Source organism: Mobula hypostoma, chromosome 11 (genome assembly GCF_963921235.1).
Source record: "Mobula hypostoma chromosome 11, sMobHyp1.1, whole genome shotgun sequence".
In the NCBI taxonomy this organism is placed as follows: domain Eukaryota; kingdom Metazoa; phylum Chordata; class Chondrichthyes; order Myliobatiformes; family Myliobatidae; genus Mobula; species Mobula hypostoma.
In genome coordinates this window covers 9323428-9350061 of record NC_086107.1, presented here as the reverse complement: position 1 = coordinate 9350061, position 26634 = coordinate 9323428, and the positions used below count along the sequence as shown (strand labels likewise).

Below are 26634 nucleotides of genomic sequence, written 5' to 3'. Positions count from 1 at the left end.
ATTTTGCAACTGTGGCGCCCAATATTAGAACCATGACCATTGTATAACTAACAATGCACTATCAATTATAGAGTAAACTACCCATGTTCCTATGTTATCATCTAAGACATCATCCCAGCCAAATGCATGATTTAACAGATACACAAACTATTTTTCCTGTATATTACCACTTTCATGATTACTTTTTTTCTCATAAATTTCACAAAACCTTCTCATTTTTCTTAATATATTGTACTGTGCAAAAGTCTTAGACACATATATATAGCTAGGATGCCTAAGACTTTTGCACAGTACTGTAGTGATTTTATGTATTGCACTGTACTGCTGCTGCAAAAAAATCCCCAGATTTCATGACATATGTGAGTGCTGATATGGGTCTCTATTGTGGACTGAAAATGGGAAGGGGGTAGGGAGAGGGGAATCATGGTTGAGAAAAGGGGAAGGGAGAGGGGAGGGAGCGAGAAGCACCAGAGAGACATTCTGTAATGATTAATAAACCGATTGTTTGGGATCAAATGACCTTGCCTGGTATCTCAGGACTGGAAGTATCTGGATTTGCACCACCCGTCCACTCCTTCTCTGGCACCTGTCCCACACCCATCCTGCGGCACTCCATCCTCACCATTCCCAACATCCTCCGCTCCTGCCAGATTTACCAACTTGCTCTCCACTCCATATTGACAAATACAGCACTGTGCGGAAGTCTTAGGCTCCTAGCTATATCCGTTTATGTGCTCAAGACTTTTGCACGGTACTGTATACCTGGTTACTTTGCATAACAAGTGTCACCAGTGTAAACAATTGCTGTTATCATATTGTTAATCAGAAGTAATTTTGTCCAGTAACTTCAAAGTTCAAAGTAAATATGTCAGCATATGCTACCTTAAGATTCATTTTCTTGTGGGCATGTAGAAGAAAATAAAGAAATACAATAGAATTTATGAAAAACTGTCAACAACAAAGACTGACAAACAACAAATGTACAAAAGAATTAAAATCATGCAAATATTAAATAAAAATAAATAAATAATATTGAGTTGTAGAGTCCTCAAAAGTGAGCCCATGGGTTATGGAATCAGTTCAGTATTGAGGTGAGTGAGGGTATCCACACTGGTTTAGGAGCCTGATGATTTCTGAACTTAGTGATGTAGGACCAAAGACGCTGGCATCTCCTTCCTGATAATAATAGCAAGTAGAGGGCATGGCCTGGATGATGGGGTCCTTGAAGAGGGGACTAAGAAGATGTTTAATTTTTAAACATTGTGGTGGTTCTCCTGCAAGCCACACATTCTCCTGACCAGGGATTATATCCCTCTTCTTTCATCGTCATTGGGTTTAAACCCTATAACTCTATTCCCCTGAAAGAGTGTGGTAGGGACACCAGCAAAAACTCTGCAATGATCCAGGTAGGTCACTCACCAGCACTATCTTGGAGACAGCTGGCATTTAACGTCCTGCCAGTAATGGCCTCAACTCACAAATTAATGTTAAACTAAATCTTTAAATTCTACATTAACATGTGTCCCATTCTCCATTCTTGTTTGGATATATCAAACTTGGAAGCAATGCAATGTTAGCATTAATTTTGAGAGGAATGGAACATAAAATTCAAAGTTCATTCATTATCAAAGTGCCTATATGTCACCATATACTACTCTGAGATTCATTTTCTTCTGGGCATTTACAGTAATTATAAAGAAACACAATAAAATCAATGAAACACTGTGTACAAGAACTAACAAATAACCAATATGCAAAAGACAACAAATTATGCAAATACAAAAAGGAGAAAATAAATAAATAATGTGTAATTTATGTATTCCCTGGGAGACATGACCTGACTTGGTCCAACCAAGCAGAGTCCACTGCCAAGAAGGCCCACCAGCACCTTTACTTCCTGAGGAAGCTAAGGAAATTTGACCTGTTCCCTAAAACCCTCACTAATTTTTATAGATGCACCGTAGAAAGCACTCTTCTAGGGTGCATCACAACTTGGTATGGAAGTTGTCCTGTCCAAGACCGGAAGAAGCTGCAGAAGATCGTGAACACAGCCCAGCACATCACACAAACCAATCTTCCATCCTTGGACTCACTTTACACCGCACGCTGTCAGAGCAGTGCTGCCAGGATAATCAAGGACACGACCCACCCAGCCAATACACTTTTTGTCCCTCTTCCCTCCAGGAGAAGGCTCAGGAGCTTGAAGACTCGTACGGCCAGATTTGGGAACAGCTTCTTTCCAACTGTGGTAAGACTGCTGAACGGATCCTGACCCAGATCTGGGCCGTACCCTCCAAATATCTGGACCTGCCTCTCGGGTTTTTTTCGCACTACCTTACTTTCCCTTTTCTATTTATGATTTATAATTAAAATTTTTAATATTTACTATCGATTTGTACTCCAGGGAGCACGAAGAGCAGAATCAAATATCGCTGTGATGATTGTATGTTCTAGTATCAATTGTTTGGCGCTAATAAAGTATAAAGTATATATGTATGTATGTATATATGTGTATGTATATATATTACGAACATGATTTGTAAAGCTCTTGAGATTGAGTCCATAGGTTGTGGAATCAGTGTAGTGGTGGGGGAGTGAAGTTATCCACTCTGATTCAATAGCCTGAAGGTCTGAGACCTGATGCTCCTGTACCTCCTTCTGGCTACAGCAAGAAGAAAACATGGCCTGGATGCTGGTGGTCCTTGATGAAAGATGCTGTTCTCCTGCGAAAGCGCTCTCAATACAGGAGCCCCTCAGGGCCGCGTACTGAGTCCCCTCCTTTACTCCCTGTATACTCATGCCACCCACAGCTCCAAACTGCTAATTAAATTTGCCGATGACACTACATTGATTAGCCTTATCTCAAACAATAACGAGGTGGCCTACAGGGAAGAAGTCATCTCTCTGACACAGTGGTGTCAAGAAAACAACCTCTTCCTCAATGTTGCAAAAACAAAGGAGCTGGTTGTGGATTACAGGAGGAATGGACACGGGCTAACCCCTATTGACATCAATGGATCTGGGGTTGAGAGGGTAAACAGCTTCAAGTTCCTCGGCATCCACATCACCGAGGACCTCACGTGGTCTGTGCATGCCAGTTGTGTGGTGAAAAAAGCACAACAACACCTCTTTCGCCTCAGACGATTGAGGAAGATTGGTATGAACTTTCTACAGGGGCACAATTGAGAGCATCCTGACTGGCTACATCACTGCCTGGTATGGGAACTGTACCTCCCTTAATCGCAGGACTCTGCAGAGAGTGGTGCGGACAGCCCAGCACATCTGTAGTTGTGAACTTCCCATGATTCAGAACATTTACAAGAACAGGTGTGTAAAAAGGGCCCGTAGGCTCATTGGGGACCCAGACCATCTCAACCACAATCTATTCCAGCTGCTACCATCTGGGAAGTGGTACTGCAGCACACCTGGAGTATTGTGTGCAGTTTTGGTCCCCTAATCTGAGGAAAGACATTCTTACCATAGAGGGAGTACAAAGAAGGTTCACCAGATTGATTCCTGGGATGGTAGGACTTTCATATGATGAAAAACTGGATTGACTAGGCTTATACTCTCTGGAATTTAGAAGATTGGGGGGGGGGATCTTATTGAAACATATAAAATTCTAAAGGGATTGGACAGGCTAGATGCAGGAAGATTGTTCCTGATGTTGGGGAAGTCCAGAACGAGGGGTCACAGTTTGAGGATAAAGGGGAAGCCTTTTAGGACTGAGATGAAGAAAAACTTCTTCACACAGAGAGTGGTGAATCTGTGGTATTCTCTGCCACAGGAAACAGTTGAGGCCAGTTCATTGGCTATATTTAAGAGGGAGTTAGATATGGCCCTTGTGGCTAAAGGGATTAGGGGGTATGGAGAGAAGGCAGGTACAGGGTTCTGAGTTGGATGATCAGCCATGATCATACTGAATGGTGGTGCAGGCTCGAAGGGCCGAATGGCCTACTCCTGCACCTATTTTCTATGTTTCTATGTTTCTATAACAGCCAGAACCAACAGGCTTTGGGACAGCTTCTTCCACCAGGCCATCACACTGATGAACTCACGCTGATTTGGGTGTACTCTATATTACATTGAGTGTTCTATTATAAATTACTATGATTGCACATTGCACATTTAGATGGAGATGTAACGTAAAGATTATTACTCCTCATGTATGTGAAGGATGTAAGAAATAAAGTCAATTCAATAGATGTGCTCAATATGGAGAGGGCTTTACCTGTGATGATGGGCTACATCCAGCACTTTTTGTAGGCTTTTCTGTTCAAGGGCATTGGTTTATCCATACCAGGCTGTAATGCAACCAGTAAGTATACTGACCACTGCACAGTTCTGGCCTCCTTATCAAAGAAACCTTTGAAGAGGGTCCGGAGAGGTTCATGAGAATGATTCTGGGAATGCAAGTGTTAACGTATGATGTACATGTCTTGGCCTTGGGGCTGTACTCGCTGGAGTTTATAAGAACGCGGAGAGAATTGTAATGAAACCTATCGAATATTGAAAGGCCTGGATAGAGTGGATGTGGAGAGGATGTTTACAATAGTGGGGGAGTCCGCAACAAAAGGGCACAGCCTCAGAATTCAAGGCCATCCCTTTAGAATGGAGATGAGTGGGAATTTCTTTAGCCAGAGGCTGGTGATGCTCTGGAATTCATTGCTGCACGTCTGTGAAGGTCAAGTCATTGGGTGTATCTAAAGCAGAGATTGACAGGGTCTTGTTTAGCAAGGACGTCAAAAGTTGTGGAGAAAAGGCAAGAGAATGGGGTTGATAGGGTTAATAAATTATCCTTGATGGAATGGTGGAGCAGTCTTAATGGGCCGAATGGCCTAATTCTGCTTCAAATTTTTTGGTCTTGTGGTCTGTAACTTTATTTAACTTGACTCACAATGCATGTATCTTTCTATGGGCACTTTCTACATTTTTAAGCTTATTTTGGAGCACAAATGGTGTAACCGGACAGAATTTCTATTCCTTAGGATCTTTATCCACTATTTTCTTTCCTTGTACCTCATTGCTATTCTGTTTTGTTTCAGTTTCCTTCCACCTTTTATCTTTGCTTTTACTGCTTGAGGTTTCCTCTCAATGACTCACATGTTCCATATTTAGCAGCGTCCCATCATTGGTCCTAGGCCCAGAGTCAGACCATGTTGACCATTGCTCCCTGCACCTTCCTCAACTTCCTCTTTCAAAACCTCCATTGTTTTCCCTTGGATGGAGGAATGGGTCAGTGATTTTTGTCACAATGCAGTGTGGAGTGTGGACCAGCAACAAGCCAGCAAGCCAAATGGAACAACCCTCTTTCCTCACCGCAGTGGGGAATCTCTTGACGTAGGTGACGGTGAAATGCGAAATTGCCATAGTACGCCTTATGTAATAAAGTCGTATGATTTTGGAATACAAAACCAGAAATAGTTTTGTTCAGCCTCAAACATAGAGTGGTCACACAAGTAGGACTTGTGATATATGACGGGTGATTGATAAGTTCATGGCCTAAGGTAGAAGGAGTCAATTTTAGAAAACCTAGCACATTTATTTTTCAACATAGTCCCCTCCTGCATGTACACACTTAGTCCAGAGGTCGTGGAGCATACGGATCCCTTCTTTGTAGAAGTGGTCCGCAGCAGGGGTGATTGATAAGTTCGTGGCCTAAGGTAGAACGAGATGAGTTATTAACTTCAAACTTTCTGCATTACCATTCAAAGAGTTCAACTGCACGTGCATGTAACGAGAGCGTCTTGGGCCTCCAGGTGGTCCACAGCTGGGGTGATTGATAAGTTCGTGGCCTTAGGTAGAAGGAGATGAGTTATACAGCTCTTATTATATGCACGTGCAGTTCAATTCTTTGAGTGAAAATGCAGAAGGTTTGAAGTTAATAACTCATCTCCTTCTACCTTAGGCCACATCAATCACCCCTGATGTGGACCACTTCCAGAGGTCGAAGACGCCGACTTCTACAAAGAACAGATCCGTATGCTCCACGACCGCTGGACTAAGTGTGTAAATGTGGGAAAAATAAATGTGCTAGGTTTTCTAAAATTGACTCCTTCTACCTTAGGCCATGAACTTATCAATCACCCTTCATACACCGGCTGCTCCCATGGCTTCACGTGACCCTGAACGGGAGCCAGAAACTTTTTCCCAGGGAAGAAATTGCTTAACAAGGGAGTATAATCTTGAGGTGATGGGATGGAAGTATAGCCGAGGAATATGTCAGAGATAGAACATAGAACGTAGAAAGAACATAGAAAAGCGACAGCACAATACTGGCCCTTCAGCCCACAAAGCTGTGCCTAATATGTCCTTACTTAGAACTACCTAGGCTCCCCAGCCCTCTATTTTTGGAAGCTGCATGTACCTATCCAGGAGTCTCTTAAAAGACACTAGACACTAGTCACTAGAATACTACAGGCCCTTCGGCCCTCCATGTTGTGCCGACCCATATATGCCTTTAAAAAAAGTACCAAACCTACACTACCCCGTAACCCTCTATTTTTCTTTCATCCCTGTGCCTGTCCAAGAGGCTCTTAAATACCCCTAATGTTTTAGCCTCCACCACCATCCCTGGCAAGTCATTCCAGGCACCCACAACCCTCTGTGTATAAAACTTACCCCTGATGTCTCCCCTAAACTTCCCTCCCTTAACTTTGTGCATATACTCTCTGGTGTTTGCTATTTGTGCCCTGGGAAACAGGTACTGGCTATCCACCCTATCTATGCCTTTCATAATCTTGTAGACCTCTATCAAGTCCCCTCTCATCCTTCTACACTCCAAAGAGAGAAGTCCCAGCTCTGCTAACCTTGCCTCATAAGACTTGTTTTCCAATCCAGGCAACATTCTGGTAAATCTCCTTTGCACCCTCTCCATAGCTTCCACATCCTTCCTATAATGAGGTGATCAGAACTGAACACAATACTCTAAGTGTGGTCTCACCAGAGATTTGTAGAATTGCAACATGACCTCTCTACTCTTGAACTCAATCCCTCTATTAATGAAGTCTAGCATCCCATAGGCCTTCTTAACTATCCTATCAACCTGTGCAGCGACCTTGAGGGATGTATGGATTTGAACCCCAAGGTCCCTCTGTTCTTGCACACTCTTAAGTAACCGACCATTAACCCTGTACTCAGCCTTCTGGTTTGTCCTTCCAAAATGCATCACCTCACACTTATCTGGATTAAACTCCATCTGCCACATTTCTGCCCTACTCTGCATCTTGTCTATATCTTCTCGTAACCTTCGACAACCTACAGCTCCATCCACAACTCCTCCAATCTTTGTGTCATCTGCAAACTTACTCACCCATCCTTCTGCCTCTTCATCCAGGTCATTTATAAAAATCACAAAGAGCAGGGTCCCAGGACAGATCCTTGCAGCACTCCACTAGTCACTGACCTCTAGGAAGAATACTTTCCTTCCACTACTACCCTCTGCTTTCTTCCTGTAAGCCAATTGTTTATCCAAACAGCCAAGGTTCCACAGATCCTATGCCTCATGACTTTCTGGATGAGTCTCTCATGGGGAACCTTGTCAAATGCCTTGCTAAAATCCCTCATCAATTTCTTTTGTTACCTCTTCAAAAAACTCAATTAGGCTCATGAGGCTCGACCTTCCCTTCACAAAGCCATGTTCACTATCCTTGAGCAGACTGTACTTCTCCAAATGCTCATAGATCCTATCCTTAAGAATCCTTTCCGATAGTTTGCAGACCACCGACGTAAGACTCACCGGTCTATAGTTTCCAGGATTCTCCCTATTACCTTTTTTAAACAAGCGAACCACATTTGCCATTCTCCAATCCTCCGGCACCTCTCCTGCAGCCAAAGAGGATTCAAAGATCATAGCTACTGCTCCAGTGATCTCTTCTCTCACTTCCCACAGCAGCCTGGGGTATATCACGTCCGGCCCTGGGAAGTTATCAATCTTGATGTTTTTAAGAAGATCCAACACATCTTCATCTTTAATCTCCACATTGTCCAGCACACAGGCCTGTTCTATTTCGACCTCACCCTGATCAAGGTCCTTTTCACTTCTGAATACTGAAGCAAACCCCCCCCCCACCAAACCCCCCCAAACCTCCTCTGCCTCCAGGCACACGTCGCCTTCTTTATCCTTTAGTGGCCCCACCTTCATTCTTGTCATCCTTCTTTTCTTCACATACGCATAGAACGCCTTGGTGTTCTCCTTAATCCTACATGCCAAGGCCTTCTCATGTCCCCTTCGAGCTCTCCTAAGTCCTTTCTTAAGCTCCTTCCTGGCTACCCTATATTTCTCATGAGCCCCTCCTGCTTCCTGCTTCTTAGATCTAACATATGCTTCCTTCTTCCTCTTGACGAGTTGCCTCACGTGTTTCGTCAGCCACGGTTCCCTTTTCCTACCATTTTTTCCTTGTCTCAGTGGGACAAACCTATCCTGAACCCAGCACAAGTGGTCCCTAAACTTCCTCCACATTACTTCTGTGCTTTCACCCTTGAACATCTGTTTCCAATTTACTCTCGCTAGTTCCTGCCTCATCCCTTCATAGTTAGCCCTTCCCCAGTTAAGCAGTTTCCCACTTTGTCTGCTTTTATCCTTTTCCACAGCTATGCTGAAGCGAAGGAAGTTGTGGTCACTCTCACCAAAATGCTCCCCCACCAAGAGGTCTGCCACCTGACCATGTTCATTACCCAGAACTAGATCCAGTATGGCTTCTCCTCTCGTTGGCTGGTCCACATGCTGTGTCAGGAATCTTTATGAATACACCTGACAAATTCAGCCCCATCTATCTCCCTTGCAGTCAGGAGGTACCAGTCAATAATATTAATATTAGATTATGAGAACACTCAGTCCTCGTCTATTGTCATTTAGAAATGCATACATGCATTAAGAAATGATACAATGTTCCTCCAGAGTGATATCACAGAAAACAGGACAAACCAAAGACTAACATTGACAGAACCACACAATTATAACATATAGTTACAGCAGTGCAAAGCAATACCATAATTTGATAAAGAACAGACCCTGGGCACGGTAAAAAAAGTCTCAAAGTCCCCGAGTCGATCGACTCCCGAGTCCCCGATAGCGGCGGCAAAAGGGAGAAACTCCCTGCCATAAACCTCTAGGCACCGACAACTGCCGATGCCTTGGAAGCAGCCGACCCCAGCCGACACCGAGTCCGTCCATCCAAAAACTTCGAGCCTCTGACCACCCCCTCTGATACAGCCTCCCGAGCGCCATCCTCTGCCGAGCGCCTCCGACCTCGTCCCGACCGCCGAAACAAGCAAAGTCGAGGATTCGGGGCCTTCTGCTCTGGAGATTCTGGTTACCACACAGTAGCAGCGGCAGCGAAGCGGGCATTTCAGAAGTTTTCCAGATGTTCCTCCGTACTCTCACGTCTGTCTCCATCAAATCAGAATTGTGCACGGTACCCTACTTGACAGGTATGAGGGAAATTGAAATCACCCATTACTACAACCCTGTATTTCCTGCACCATTCTAAAATCTGCCTGCTTATCTGCTCCTCGGTATCCCGAGGGTTATTTGGGGGCCTATAGACTACTCCCAGCACAGTGACTGATCCCTTCCTATTTCTGACTTCCACCCACACCGACTCAGTGGACACTCCCTCTGTGGCACCCTCCCTTTCTATAGCCGTGATACTATCCCTAACCAGTAATGCTTCTCCCCTCCTTTTTCTACCTCCCATTCTGTTCCTTTTAACACATCTAAACCCCGGTACCTGCATCAGCCATCCTGCCCCTCCTCCAGCCAGGTTTTAGATAGTTTCTATACGCAGGGATGTAGAGGCAGATACATTATGGGCATTTAAAAACACTTGAATAGACACAGGGATAAAAGGAAAATGGAGAGCTGTGTAGGAGGGAAGTGTTAGATTGATCTTGGTGTAGGTTAAAAGGCTGTCACAATATTGTGGGCCGAAGGGCCTGTCCTGTGCTCTTACAACAATAAAGAGTGACTGCTTGAAGTCATCAAGAGTTCAGGCAAAGTAAGCAATAGGAAAATGTTTCCATTGAATCAGAAACCCAAGAATTCAGATTTCTGCCGAAGGAAGGAGAACCAATCGTGATAAGAGGGAAATGTTTGGCACTCAGCGAGCAACTGTGATCAGAAACCCAGTGAGAGGGCAGTGGAAATGGATTCAGTCACGGCTTTTAAAGGGGAATTGGTGAATTACACTCAGTGGCCACCTTCGTTGGTACCTCCTGTACATAATAACATGGTCATGGAGTGTATGTTTGTGGTCTTCTGCTGCTGTAGCCCATCCACTTCAAGGTTCAATGTGTTGTGCATTCAGAGATGCTCTTCTGCACACTATTAATAATAATAATTAGTACTTTATTGATCCGGAGTGGGAAATTATTTCATTACATTTAAAAACACACTTAGCAGTGTGCAGACTTAACTAATAATGATGTACAGAATAGTAATGTACACAATAATAATGTACCGCCTTGTAATGTGTGGTTATTTGAGTTACTATTGCCTTCCCGTCAGCTTGAACCAGTCTGGCCGTTCTCTATCGACGTCTCTCATTTTCACCCTCAGAACTGCCGCTCATTGGATGTTTTTCACTCTCACACCATTCTCTGTAAACTCCTGAGACTGTTGTGTGAGAAAATCCCAGGAGATCAGCAGTTTCTGAGATACTTAAACTACTCCTTCTGGCACCAACTTTTATTCCATGGGCAAAGTCACTTAGGTCACATTTCTTCCCCATTCTGATGTTTGTCCTGAACAGCAACTCAACCTCTTGACCATGTCGACATGCTTTTATGCATTGACTTGCTGCCACATGATTGGCTGATTACATATTTGCATTAACAAGAAGTTGTACAAGTGTACCTAATAAAATGGCCACTTGAGTGCATGTAGAGATTCAAGATTCAAGATTCAAAGTGCATTTATTATCAACGTATGTATAACATATACAACTTTGAGATTTGTTTGCTTAACAGGTAGTTGCAAAGCAAGGAACCTGAAAAAAGCCAATTAAAAAAAAGATCAATCCCAGTGCCCACAGAGAAAGAGGAAAAAACCACAAATCATACAAACAACAGCATTTCGAACCAAATTAAGTCCTTAGTTCTAAACCCCCGGAGAAGGCCCAAAGCCTCAGTATTCTGTTAATCATATTAGCGGGGCTAGTCACCGCAAAGTTCGCAGAGACGAAGCCCAGCAGCAGGGGGCAGTCTCATAGCCTTAGCATCGTGGAGCGAGGAGCCCCCAAACTTTCAGGGCTGGCGTTCACAGTGTTTGAACAGTGGATCATAGTTTGCACGAGGAACTGGGCCCCGCCACCGCCAATCACGCCCGGCCTAGATTCTGCTCTCCAAATCGGCTCAGCGCTTACAAGACGAAGAAATTGCAGGGTGGTAGGGGATCGGCAGTGAGAGGACTAGTAACAATGAGAACTCTTGCTGACTCTATGGGCCAGTGGCCTCCTATGCTCTACTGACTCTACGTGACTCCTTTCCGCCTCTTTCAGAAACAATCCACGGTCTTTTGGGAGCAAGCTGCTGTGAAATGCAATGGCAATTATTTTATAGGCAAGAATTTAATCTTTAAATTAATTTTGTGTGGAGTGTAAATGTAAAGAGGCATGCACTGCCTATTTCTGCTTGCACTCCACACCTCATACCTACACTGGCAGAGTCGCTGTCCTATTGTGTTTCCAGAAGACCTGCTGCTACCTTGAAGAGTTTCTCTTTTCAAGAGTCACTTTGTCACTCGATCATTCCCTGTCCGAGTGTCATCCTTATGCTCAGATACTCCTACCCCTCGTTACTTTATATACATGCGGTCAGTCTTTGCATTTCAGCTAACCTGATGTAAATACGGTCATAGCCAAATAGTTACCCAAACATTGTGTTTATAAGTAAAAGAGCAATCCTAAAAGCACAATGTTTAAGTAACTATATTTATTGCATTCTTTATACTTAATGTGTTTTAATTGTGCATCAGATCCAGAGTAGCAATAATTTTGTTCTCCTTTACTGAAGAATGACAATAAACTATCTTGAATCTTGAATCTTAAGTTTAATGCACAGGTTGAATAGTTGTTTTATCTAAATGCTGTGTCGATTTCTGTGCAGTAATGAGGACCACTGCATAGACGGACAAGTCCTGTTTTTGGGATAGACCTGACACAGTGTGTAGCAACTAATAAGGAGTCTCAATGAATTTTAGTTCTCCCAACTCTAATAGGAACAATGTAAGTCAGGCTTCTGGTTCATTGTCCCCCACTTTACACCACCGCACTTTCACGCTCCAGCCCATGGGATCTCCACCGCAATAAGGTGATGATGCCTCTCCGAGGACCGTCACCTTGTCATGGTGGAGAGGCTTACGAGCTCCTGAGATCCCAAGAGCAATGCTGTCTGGAGTTTAGTTCCTGGTAGGGTCACCCATGGTGGTAAGGTTAAGTGGGAGGTTCCTGGCAAAGAGTGCACCAACCAAGATTTCAGCAGTGGATCTGGTGGAAGGTGTTGACGCATCACAATGGCAGTGAAGATGGAGGAAGGCTGCAGCAGTGAAGAGCTCCCAGTCATCTTGCTCCCCACGCCACTGGACCCTGACCCTGGTCTGTCATTGACCATGTGGCGGCTGCCCGTGTAACAGCTCCCCATGTTGAACAAAGTCACGCAAGATGGCACCATTAACCAACGCGACTAATGGTGACGTCCTGCAGACAGTTCACAGAACTACTTCTTTTAAATGCTCTTGTGATTGGAGCCTGTAATTTCCATTTTGATATCGTGTTTCTGGCCAGCTGAGCGATCTGGTGCTTTTGCTGTCCTCGAGGCAAGTCAGCACGGTTGAGAATGGAGTGTGACTAATGGCAAGAACGCAAACCCATGATTGGCTCCAGTTCTCGAGCAGAAGGCAAGCAGATGTTTTGTGCGATATTGATCCGGGCAGACTAGCTCTGCGGCCTGCTGTCAACGCATCACACAGCATTAGATTGAACTGACCTGAACTAAACTGAACATACCTAGACTGTTCCGAGGACTCTGTGATTTGATGTTTAATATTTCATGTGATATTCGCTCGCTTTTTGCTGTTTGCACGATTTGTTCTTTTTTTTACATGTTGGGTGTTTGATGTTTTCTTTGAATGTGTTCGATGGTGTCTCCTTGTTTCATGGCTGTCTGGGGAAAGATGAATCTCAGGGTTATATACTGCATGCATACTTTGATAATAAATGTACTTTGAATCTTCGAACTTTGAGTTCTCTATTAAGGGAATAACCCCTTAGGAGAACATCGTACCAACTACTTGGTACTTATGGGGTTGATTTTTTAAATCTTTCTCTTATTGGCAGATTAGTTGGACACATTCCTGGTTCTGATAAAGGAAAGATTCGGATTCCAATTCATTTGTTTATTAATCGCATGTCTACCGAATTATTTTTAAGATTTACAGATTAGCTTTATTTGTCACATTCACACCAAAACATAATTGAGGTGCATTGTTTTGCGTCAATGACCAACACGGTCTGACGGTTGTGCTGGGCGTAGCTCGCAAGTGTTGCCTTGCTCCTGGCGCCAATGTAGCATGCTCACAGCTTACCAACCCGAATTGTACAGCTTTGGAATGTGGGAGGAAACCAGAGCACCCAGGGAAACCCACGCAGTCCTCAGGAGAATGGTGATGTTTAGATATACATGTGATTAATAAATGAATCCGTAATGTAGAGCTAATATCTACCCCTCACCCAAAATCCTTAAAATCAGATGCATTTCATGAGCCAGAGAGTGGTGAATTTGTGGAATTCATTGCCATAACCAGCTGTGGAGGCCAAGTCACTGGGTAAGTTTAAACCAGATGTTGATAGATTCTTGATCAGTGATGGCGTCAAAGGTTACAGGGAGAAGGCAGGTGAATGGCTTTGAGAATGGGGTTGGGGTTAATAAATCAAGCGGAGCAAACTTGATGGGCCAAAATGGTCTAATTCTACTCCAAAGTCCTATGATCTTATTTCATTGATTAGTTGTGGGATCTTGCAGTGTGAAAATCAGTTATTGCTTTTACCAAATACATCGACCACGTATTTTAAATGTACTTGGATGCTAAATGTTTGGAAAATTGCAGAATTCTATTTAAGAGCATCATCAATTCCTCACTGTATGTCTCTGTGTCTGTTTCAGGTTATAGTGCCGTGACTTTCGACACAACCCCGGGTTACGGTCACACTCCCAACCACCACACTCCTCAGTTCTCGAATCATGCCTTCAAGCACGAGGACCCCATCACCCAGCAGAACAGTATAGGTAAAACTTCAGTACTCCACACATCGAGGTTAAATATCTTTGTTAAATGCCAAACCTCTCCTTTCTATCAATACTAATAGCTGAATGAATATTAGCTTTGTGCAAAACTATCTAGGAACCCTTTTACAATGTCCTGGTCTACTCTGGACTGTGAGATAGCTCTTCATGATTTAAATGCCCCTAAACACTATTTTTATAGAGTCTAGAATACGTTTGTATCTGAGTAGTTCGTGACAGTTAATAGATTGATTAAATCAGAATCAGAATCAGAATCAGGTTTATTATCAACGTATGTTGTGAAATTTGTTGTCTTTTGGCAGCAGCATAGTGCAATACATAAAAAATTACTAAAGAATAAGAAATGTAGATTAAAAAGAGAGCAAAAATAGTGAAGTAGTGTTCACGATCTGTTCAGAAATCCGATGGTGGAGGGGAAGAAGCTGTTCCTAAAATGTTGAGTTTGTGCCTTCAGTCTCCTGTATTTCCTTCCTGATGGTAGTCATGAGAAGAGGGCATGTCCCGGGTGGTGAAGAGGGCATGTCCTGGGTGGTGAAGAGGGCATGTCCTGGGTGGTGAAGAGAGCATGTCCTGGGTGATGATGAGAGCATGTCCTGGGTGGTGAAGAGAGCATGTCCCGGGTGGTGAAGAGGACATGTCCCGGGTGGTGAAGAGGACATGTCCGGCGTGGTGAAGAGGGCATGTCCTGGGTGGTGAAGAGGGCATGTTCCGGGTGGTGAAGAGAGCATGTCCTGGGTGGTGAAGAGGGCATGTCCTGGGTGGTGAAGAGAGCATGTCCTGGGTGGTGAAGAGGGCATGTCCTGGGTGATGAAGAGGACATGTCCTGGGTGGTGAAGAGGACATGTCCTGGGTGGTGAAGAGGGCATGTCCTGGGTGGTGAAGAGAGCATGTCCCGGGTGGTGAAGAGGGCATGTCCTGGGTGGTGAAGAGGACATGTCCTGGGTGGTGAAGAGGGCATGTCCTGGGTGGTGAAGAGGACATGTCCGGCGTGGTGAAGAGAGCATGTCCCGGGTGGTGAAGGAGGGCAAGTCCCGGGTGGTGAAGAGGGCATGTCCCCGGTGGTGAAGAGAGCATGTCCGGGGTGGTGAAGAGGACATGTCCTGGGTGGTGAAGAGGGCATGTCCTGGGTGGTGAAGAGAGCATGTCCCGGGTGGTGAAGAGGACATGTCCTGGGTGGTGAAGAGAGCATGTTCCGGGTGGTGAAGAGGGCATGTCCTGGGTGGTGAAGAGAGCATGTGCGGCGTGGTGAAGAGGGCATGTCCAGCGTGGTGAAGAGGACATGTCCTGGGTGATGAAGAGAGCATGTCCCGGGTGGTGAAGAGGACATGTCCCGGGTGGTGAAGCCTTCATGATGGATGCTGAAGGAGACAGCACTGCCCTTTCAAAACATCCTTCAAGGTGAGGAGGCTGGTGGATAATGCAGCTGGCTGAGGTTACTACCCTCTGCAGCTTTCTCTGATCCTGTGCAGTTGCCCCTCCATAGCGGTCGGCAATGCAACACGCGGGCTTCTCTCCACAGAATATCTGCAGGAACTTACTACAGCCTCTGGTGATCCACATTCAGTCCTTAAGAGCTGAAAGTGACTATACGATTTATTTACAGTGTTGTAAGGAAACACGTAAGCCCTGTGTTTTTATTTAGTTCAATAAGTTGACATTCATCATTAAGGGCCATCATCACCCAGGGCGAGCCATTTCTCAATGCTACCATCAGCGAGGAGGTACAGGAGCCTGAAGACCCACTCACGCTCAAATTCATATACTGTACATATACAGAATGGATTCCAGTTAATCGGGGCAGCCAATTATTTGGAACAACTCTTCAAGAACAAATACTAATCGAGAAAATAGGCGGGATCGTGTTAATTTATTTGGGACATCTTGCCACTTTATTGGGGCAGGAGACTGTTGCCAAATAGTACCTAACTAGCATTTGTGAGACCACTAGACACTACACCATGCCTAGAGTGAACGGCTTTTAAATAACATCAGTAGTGTGTGCTTGTGTGTTCAAAAAGCAGTGATTTTTGTCACTGATGGTGGAAAAAATACCCAGTGAGCCAATTCAGAAATGTTTTTGCTCTCTGGGGTTCAAGCTGACAGGAAGGTGACAGTAACTCAAATAACCACGTGTTACAACAGTGGTGTGCAGAAGAGCATCTCTGAATGCACAACACGTCAAACCTTGAAGTGGATGGGTTACAGCAGCAGAAGACCATGAACATACACTCAGTGGTGACTTAATTAGGTTATAGGAGGTACCTAATAAATAATAAACTTATAAGAAATATATATATAGAAACCTGATTCTGATGCTGATCCTGAAGTTTGTGATTCTCATAGACTCCAGGAGAAACTTGTAGACTGTAGCTCAATGAATTTGTCTGAATTTCCATTTTAGTGGAAGTGTAAGTTAAATAGGTTAAAAGCCTGGTTGGTGGAGCAAAGGGAAGGGTTTCAAGTGAATTTGCTACCCAACATAGCCTGATATAGGATGATAGAATTTTGTATTATGTATTTCGATACTAATTACATTACTGGACATGTTATACAGCTTTTAATTCAATTTTGGAATTACCACCCCTGGCTACAGGATTTCCTCCTTATCTCCGTTCTGAAGTGATGTCCCTGTATTCTGAGGCTGTGTCCTCTGGTCCTAGAGTCTCCCAATAAATGTGATGTGATGCTAAGGGTTTATAAGGCACTGGTGAGGCCTCACCTTGAGTATGGTGGACATTTTTGGGCTCCTCACCTAAGAAAAGATGTGCTGGCGTTGGAGAGGGTCCAGAGGCGGTTCACAAGGATGATTCTGGGATTGAAAGGGTTATCATATGAGGAACGCCTAGTGGCTCTGGGTCTGTACCTATTGGAATTTAGAAGGATGGGGGAGCGGATCTCATTGAAACCTTTTCAAATGTTGGAAGGCCTAGACAGAGTAGATGGGGAAAGGATATTTCCCATGGTGGGGGAGTATAGGACAAGAGGGCATAGCATCAGGGGTGTCCATTAAAAGCAGAGGTGTGGAGAAACTTTTTTAGCCAGAGAGTGATGAACTTGTAGAATTTGTTACCACAGGCAGCTGTGGAGGCCAAGGCATTGGGTATATTTAAGGCAGAGCTTGATAGGAGCTTGACTGGACACAGCATCAAAGGTTACAGGGCGAAGGCCAGGGAATAGGGTTGAGGAAGGGAAGAAAGGATCACATGATTGAATGGCGGAGCAGACTCGATGGGCCAAATGGCCTAATTCTGCTCCTATATCTTATGGTCTTATGGTCTAATAGGAAACATTCTCTCCACATCTACTCTATGCCTCTCAATATTTGAGATTTCCCCTTTGCCCCATTCTTCTAAAATCCTGCCAGTACAGGCCTAGAGCTATCAAATGCTCCTCATATATTATCCCTTTAATTCCCAGGATCATTCTCGTGAATCTCCTCTGGATCTTCTCCAATGCTATCACATCCTTTCTTAGATAAGGGACCTAAAGCAGTTCACAATACTCCAAGTGTGGTCTGAGCCTGGTTTACAAAGCAAGTGTGATGCTGTGTGCTTGCCAGCACATTAAACAACCTTCACCTGAAGATGTACAATAGTAGGAGAAGTAATTTTAACTATAAACAGTGTTACTCTGGTTAGAATTTACAATACTGGTAAGGCGTAAATCAGGTGGTCACATTAAACTCCCCTCTCCATTACTCCAGCCACCACATCCCGCACATTTTAACATTAAGTGAAGTCGATAGAAAGAAGAATACAATAGGGAGATACAGCACTGTAACAGGTTCTTTTGGTCCAACGAGCCCACCCTGCGCAATTATACCCATGTGACCCTTTAACCTTCTAACCCATAAGTCTTTGGAATGCGGGAGGAAACCAGAGTACCCGGAGGAAATTCACATGGTCATGGGGAGAATGTACAAAATCATTATGATCAGCAGCGGGAATCGAACACTGACCTTCCTCCCTCCCTGTCTGTTCCCCCCCGCCCCCGCGATACAGTACGGTAACAGGCTCTCTCGGCCAAATGAGCCTATGCTGCCCAATTAGTAATAGTTGTAGTCATAGTCATACTTTATTGATCCCGGGGAAAATTGGTTTTCGTTACAGTTGCACCATAAATAATAAATAGTAATAAAACCATAAATAGTTAAATAATAATATGTAAATTATGCCAGTAAATTATGAAATAAGTCCAGGACCAGCCTATTGGTTCAGGGTGTCTGACCCTCCAAGGGAGGAGTTGTAAAGTTTGATGGCCACAGGCAGGAATGACTTCCTATGACGCTCTGTGTTGCATCTCGGTGGAATGAGTCGCTGGCTGAATGTACTCCTGTGCCCAACCAGTACATTATGTAGTGGATAGGAGACATTGTCCAAGATAGCATGCAACTTAGACAGCATCCTCTTTTCAGACACCACCGTCAGAGAGTCCAGTTCCATCCCCACAGCATCATTGGCCTTATGAATGAGTTTGTTGATTCTGTTGGTGTCTGCTACCCTCAGCCTGCTGCCCCAGCACACAACAGCAAACATGATTGCACTGGCCACCACAGACTCGTAGAACATCCTCAGCATCATCCGGCAGATGTTAAAGGACCTCAGTCTCCTCAGGAAATAGAGACGGCTCTGACCCTTCTTGTAGACAGCCTCAGTGTCTACTAACCCGAATTAACCTACTAACCCAAAACCAGAGCACCCAGAAGAAACCCACGCGGTCACAGGGAGAACGTCCAGACTCCTTACCGACAGCGGTGGGAGTCAAGCCCAGATTGCTGGGGCTGCAGTAGCGTTATGCTACTCGTGCCGAGCAACGGAGAGGTTCACTGCCAGTTTTACACCCAGCAGCGGTAAGAGCAAAGCCGCTATAGCTTGGGGCGTCAGAGTTCTGAGTTCAGTTCCGGCACTGTCTGTAGGGAGTTTGTCTGTTCTCCCCGTGACTGCATGATGCTCCAGTTTCCTCCCACAGTCCAAAGCATTACCAGTTGGTAGGCTGATTGGTCATTGTAAATTGTCCTGTGATTAGGTTCGTGGTGGCTGGACGATGTGGCTCTGTGGGCTGGAGGGGCCTGTTCCGTGCTGTATCTATAAATTAAAATTACAATTCCACTCCGGTACCATTTGTGCGAAACCAGGCTCCAATATCACTGCAGCTGCCGGCTGATCATTCATTCACACGAAAAGGTTTACACTTGCCCTCCGCCAGAAAAGACTGAAACAACATTGCCTTTTATAAATACTCTGCTCTGAATCTGCGCCGAGTGCACATTCAGCTGACAATTGTTACAGCTCTCCAGCACATTGTGTGCGTATCTTCAGATTACTCCATGACATGATAGATATAATCGCAGAGACATTGAACACTGCAGCACAGAAACAGACCCTTTGGCCCATCTAGTCTATGCCAACCTATTGATCTAGTTTGTCCCATCGATCTGCACCCGGACCATGCTCCCTCCCATTCATGTACCCGACCAAATTTCTCATAAATGTTGAAATCGAAATCGCATCCAACACTTCTGACGGCTCGCGTCTAACAGCTCGTAACCCACTCTCACCACCCTCTGACTGAAGAAGTTCTCCCTGATGTTCTCCTTAAACATTTCACCTTTCATCCTTAATCCATGACTTCTTGTGGTCTCACCCAACCTGAGAGGAAAAAGCTGGCTTACATTTACCCTATCTATACCCCTCATAATTTTGTATACATCTATCAAGATCCCCCTCATTCTCCTATGCTCTAGGGAATTAAGTCCGAACCTACACAAACTTTTCCTTTAACTCAGTTCCTCCAGTGCTGGCAACATCCTTGTAAATTTGCTCTGCAGACTTTCAATCTTATTGATATAACTAGGCAAATACCTCTGCATAAATTTGAATAGATTGCAGTGATATAACATGATGTAACTGTAGATTATGTGCCATAAATTTTGAAACATTCATTGGTCAAGATCTTCTACTTGCTTTTTAACAGTTTAGAAACTTAAAGAGACATTTCTTTTTATTGCTTTATTCCTGCCATTGATTGACCTGGGACAGTGATTTCCTCAGTTATTCTGATGAAAACTTCACACTGCGGCCACTGTTAATAAAAGATTATCAAAGTTCAAAGTAAATTTTATTATCAACATGCATATATGACAGCATATACAATCCTGAGATTCATTTTCTTAAGGGCATATTGAATAAATCTATAGAATAATAACCATAACAGAATCAATGAAAGACCACCCAATTAGGGCATTCAACCAAAGAGCAGAAAACACCAAACTGTGCAAATACAAAAAGGGGAAATAATAATAAGTAAATAAGTGAACGATAAATATCGAGAACATGAGATGAAGAGACCTTTCAAGTGAGTCCATAGGTTGTGGGAACATTTCAGTGATGGGGCAAGTGAAGTTGAGTGAAGTTATTCCCTCTGGTTCAAGAGCCTGATGGATGAGGGGTAATAACTATTCCTGAACCTGGTGGTGTGAGTCCTGAGGCTCCTGTATCTTCTACCTGATGGCAGCAGTGAGAAAGGAGCCTGAGCTGGGTGGTGGGAGTCCCTGATGATGGATGCTGCTTCCTTGCAACAGGACTTCATGTACACGTGCTCAGCGGTGGGAATGCTTTACCTGTGACGGACTGAGGCGCAGATCGAGTGGGCAGCCATTACTTTTTCCCAGCGTGGAAATGGCTCATATTAGGGGACATCAATTTAGGGTGATTGGAGGAAAGCATTTTTAAGGTGATTGGAGGTGGGATATCAGAAGTGAGTTCTTTACATGTAAAGTGTTGAGTTCATGGTACTTTCTGCCAGGGGCTGTGGTAGAGGCAGATATATTAGAAACTCTTAGATAAGACCATAAGATGATAAGACATAGGAGCAGATTTGGCCCATTTGGCTCTGCCATTCCATCATGGCTAATTCTTTTGCCTTCTTCCTGTAACCTTGATGCTCTACTAATCAAGAACCTATCAAGCACTGCTTGAAATATACTTAGTAACTTGGCCTTCACAGCCGTTTATGGCAATGAATTTCACAGATTCACCACCCTCTGGCTAAAAACGTTCCTCCTCATCTCTGTTTTAAAGGAACATCCTTGTATTCTGAGGCTCTCTCTGGTCCTAAACTCCCCACTGTAGAAAACATCCTCTCCACATCCATTCTGTCTGGGCCTTTTAGTATCTGGTAGCAGGCACATGGATGATTGAAAAGTCGAGGGCTATGTAGGAGGGAAGGGCTAAATTGATCCCTGAGTACGTTAACAGGTTGGCACAACATTGCTGGCCAAAGGTCTGTACTATGCTGTGGTGTTCGATGCAAGAAACTAAAATATGCCACAGTCTGTCCGAGGAGTAATTGAGAAAGACTTTTCATTGTTAAAGTCACGTCAAACATGCAACAATGTACCAAAAGTTACAATTCACTTCATTGTAAAAGAACAGAAAGTTTTCCAGATCGTCAATAAATAAAGTTACAACAGCTGATCGAATGTTTAAAAATGTTTGTACTAGGTTTTTGGTGACTTTAACAATCAATTAGCAGCCATTCTGCCCAATCGGTCTGCCTGGTGTTGAGAGGAGTCAGATAAAAAAGCAAGAATGTAATGCTGAGGTTTTTTAAGGCATTGACCTGACACACTTGAGAGTATCGTAAGCAGTTTTGGGACCTTTATCTGAGAAAGGATATGTTGCATTGAAGAGGCTCCAGAGGAGTTTCACACAGTAATTCTGAGAACGAAAGGGTTGACATTTGAAAAACGTTTGATGGCTCTGGGCCTGTACTCGTTGGAGTTTAGAAGAATGAAATGGGATCTCATTGAAACCTATTGAATATTAAAAGGCCTAGATAGAGTGGACGTGGAGAGAATATTATTATACTGGAGAGTCTAGGACCAGATAACCCAGCTCAGAATACAAAGTCTTCCCTTTAGAAAAGAGATGAGGAATTTCTTTAGCCAGAGGAGGGTCATTCTATGGAATTCATTGCCACATGCGGCTGTGGAGGCCAAGTCATCGGGTACATTTAAAATGAGGGTTGATAGGTTCTTGATTAGTCAGGGCATCAAAGGTTACATGGAGAAGGCCGCAGAATGGTGTTGCGAGGGATAGTAAATCAGCCATGACAGAATGTTGGAGCAGACCTGATGAGCCAAATGGCCTAATTCTGCTCCAATGTCTTTTACTGTACAGAAACGTGCCCCTCTCTATTGGGTATAAGTTAGTATAGCAGGTGGGGTGTCAACCTCTAGTCATAGTCATACTTTATTGATCCCGGGGGAAATTGGTTTTCGTTACAGTTGCACCATAAATAATAAATAGTAATAGAACCATAAATAGTTAAATGGTAATATGTAAATTATGTCAGTAAGTTATGAAGTAAGTCCAGGACCAGCCTATTGGCTCAGGGTGTCTGACCCTCCAAGGGAGGAGTTGTAAAGTTTGATGGCCACAGGCAGGAATGACTTCCTATGACGCTCTGTGTTGCATCTCGGTGGAATGAGTCTCTGGCTGAATGTACTCCTGTGCCCAACCAGTACATTATGTAGTGGATGGGAGACATTGTCCAAGATGACATGCAACGTAGACAGCATCCTCTTTTCAGATTGTAAAGATTGTAGGTGGGCCTTGTAGGTGTGAAGTTAGGAGTGCAATGTGTCAGACCCCACCCGTCAGTGCCACTAGTTAAAATGGTCGCTTCACACTAGCATTTAACCAGCCTGAGGTAGCACTGATCTCACTTGGTCTTGAGTCCAGCAAAAAGGTCCTTGTGGTGACCGATTCTCGGCTGCCACAGTATGGACGCTCACCCTCCTAGAGCAGTGGGGTAAAGAGCAAGGGGGGAGGGTGCTGCTCTCAACCCAGTCATTGACTCTGACAAGGAACTATCTGCAGGAAGAACTTATTGGGTCGAGCAGCATCCGTGTTCTCAAAATATGTACATGTCACTGTATGCTACCCTGAGATTCAATTTCTCACGGGCATTCACAACAGAACAAATACAATAGAATCAATGAAAAACTACACACAAAGACTGACAAACACCAATGTGCAGAAGAAGGGAAACTGTGTGTACTAAATAAATAAATAAATAAATAAACAGACAGCCAGATAGGTAAATAGGTAAATAAATAAATAAATAGATAAATAGATAGATAGAGATGATTAATTAATTAATTAATACTGCAAACGTGGGTTCTGGAGTCCTTGAAAGTGAGTCCATAGTGTTGAGGTGGGTGAAGTTATCCACCCCACTGTCTCCATTGACTTCACAACTTTGACTTTGAGTAGCTTTTACATTCAGCAACAACTAAAACCCATTAAAATTGAAGTAAAGAATAATAAAAGCTATATAAACTAAAAAGTTAATTAAAAGCAATAAAACACATCGAAGCAATTAAAAGCTTGATTTGTGCCCAACAAATAAAATTGAAATCATTCGGGTCTCAAATCATACATCAGATCTGACCTGTAGCCGATCTGGGCCTCGATCTCTCATGTAATGAGGAGGAGTACGGTGATATTAGGGAACAGATTTTGTTCAGGCTTCAGTCGGTAATTGCCGACTCCCCTGATCACAGTGCACACGCCTATAACTGGTGTTTCTTTCAATGCCACATGTCCACAAGACCATAAGACATAGGAGTAGAATGAGGCCATTCAGCCCATCGAGTCAGCTCTGTCACTCCATCATGGCTGATTTATTATCCCTCTCAGCCCCTTTCTTATGCCTTCTCTCCATATGCTTTGATGCCCAGACTAAACAAGAGCCTACCAACATGCACGTTAAGTATACCCAATGACTTGGCTTCCATAGCTGTCTGTGGCAATGAATTTCACAGATTTACCAACCTTTGTCTAAAGCAATTCCCTCTCATCTCTGTTCTAAGTGTACGTCCCTGTACTCTGAGGCTGTGCCCTCTGGTCCTTGACTCTCCTACTACAGGATACACCCTCCCTACTTTCACTCTGTATGGGCCTTTCAATATTCGATAGCTTTCAATGAATCCTCCGACATTCTTCTAAACTTCGGCGAGTACAGGCCCAGAGCCATCAAACACTCCTCATACATTAACCCTTTCATTCTCGGAATCAACCTCTTGAATCTGTCAGTGAATTTGTCTAAGTTCAGCTTTAGACCATAAGACCATAAGACAAAGGAGCAGAAGTTGGCCATTCGGCCCATCGAGTCTGCTCCACCATTTTATCATGAGCTGATCCATTCTCCCATTTAGTCCCACTCCCCCGCCTTTTCACCATAACCTTTGATGCCCTGGCTACTCAGATACCTATCAATCTCTGCCTTAAATGCACCCAATAACTTGGCCCCCACTGCTGCCCGTGGCAACAAATTCCATAGATTCACCACCCTCTGGCTAAAAAAAATGTAAGCAGAAATGTAAATTGTGTAGATTGAAGGCCTGGCTGATGGAGCTGAGAGACTAATTTGAGGTGAATTCAATGAATGTCAACAGGAACCCACAGACATTGGTAGCAGGACTTGGATCTTCAAATGCAAATGGTGGTAGACGCTTATAACTCAACATTGATACCATTTGATGTTGACTCAATTGTTAATTTAAATCTGAGGTTGATAGGCTTTGTCAGCCACATAGGGATATGGGGAGAAGGAGTTAGGTCACTCTAAGTCAAAGTAATTTATTACCAAACTACGTATATGTCACCACATACCAACCCGAGATTCATTTTCTTGCAGGCATTTACAGGAAAATAAAGGACTGCAGTAGAATTTGTGAAAAAGTATAGATAATGACTGACAAACAACTAATTTGCAGAACAGGACAATTTATGCAAATAATATGTTAATACTGAGAACATGATTTGTAGCGTCCTTGAACGCGAGTCTGTCACTTACCAGTCATTCACTGTGGAACAAGCTTTGGGGTCCAGATAGCTCCATCCTGTTCCCTTCTCCTATCTTCCATCATCCAACCTGACCAGAGTGTGCTTCTAGGTATAAAGTTAACTTCAACTTACACTTCATTATGGACAAGTAATTTGCTTGCTTTTAAAACGCTGCTATAGAATCAACACAGATACATATCTCAAATATTCTTCACTTTTTCTTCAGAGTTGCATGAGCATTATATTCCAAAAATGGCTATTGTAATTGTGTAGGCTGATTTTCTAAGTAATGGATCAGAAACAGAGTCAGGCTTAATATCACTGATATATGTCGTGAAATTTGTTGTTTTGCGGTAGCAGTATATTGCAATACGTAAAATATATATTACAATAAGATATGCTAAGCCTATGAAAAGTATTCACCCTCGGACGTTTTCATGTTTTATTGCTTTACAACATTGAATCACAGTGGATTTAATTTAGCTTTTTTGACTGAACAACAGAAAAAGATTCTTTCATGTCAAAGTGAAAGCAGATCTCTACAAAGTGATCTAAATTAATTACAAATATAAAACACAAAATAATTGATTGTATAAGTGTTCACCCTCTTCAAGTCGGTATTTAGTAGATGCAATTTTGCGTAGCACTTACAGTCTTGAGTCTGTGTGGATAGGTCTCAATCAGCTTTGCACATCTGGACACTGCAATTTTTCCACATTCTTCTTTACAAAACTGCTCAAGCTCAGTCAGATTGCATGGGGATTGTGAAGGAACAGGCCTTTTCAAGTCCAGCCACAAATTCTCAATTGGATTGAGGTCTGGACTCTGACTTGGCTAGTCCAGGGCATTAACTTTGCTGTTTTTAAGCCATTCCTGTGTAGCTTTGGCTTTATGCTTGGGGTCACTATCTTGCTGGAAAACAAATCTTTTCCCAAGTTACAGTTCTCTTGTAGACTGTATTAGGTTTTCCTCCAGGGTTTCCCTGTATTTTTCTGCATTCATTTTACCCTCTACCTTCACAAGCCTTCCATCCTGCAGTAAAGCATCCCCACGGCATGTTCCATGCTTCATGGTAGAGATGGTGTGTTTTTGTTGATGTGTGGTGTTTGGCTCATGCCAAACATAGTGTTTAGTCTGATGGCCAAAAAGCTCAATTTTGGCTTCATCAGACCATAGAAACTTCTTCCAGCTGACTTCAGAGTCTCCCACATGCCTTCTGGCAAACTCTAGCTGAGATTTCATGTTAGTTTTTTTCAACAGTGGCTTTCTCTTTGCCACTCTCCCATAAAGCTGTGACTGGTGAAACACCCAGGCAACAGTTGTTGTATGAGCAGTATCTCCCATCTCAGCCACTGAAGCTTGTAACTCCTCCTGACTTGTCACAGGTCTCTTGGTGGCCTCCCTCACTAGACCCCTTTTTGCACGGTCACTCAGTCTTTTAGGACAGCCTGCCCTTGGCAGATTTACAGCTGTGCCATAA

At 43.7% G+C, this 26634-nt stretch overlaps 1 protein-coding gene across 4 annotated transcripts in view; it reads left to right on the top strand.

The window, feature by feature from the left end:
* wt1b (WT1 transcription factor b) overlaps positions 1 to 26634 on the top strand; it is a 151243-nt gene that overhangs the window by 18246 nt on the left and 106363 nt on the right. For all 4 annotated transcript variants that reach the window (XM_063061640.1, XM_063061639.1, XM_063061643.1 and 1 more), the window contains exon 2: positions 14161 to 14283. In XM_063061640.1, coding sequence (XP_062917710.1) covers positions 14161 to 14283 — 123 coding nt within the window. The remainder of the gene's footprint in view (positions 1 to 14160; positions 14284 to 26634) is intronic.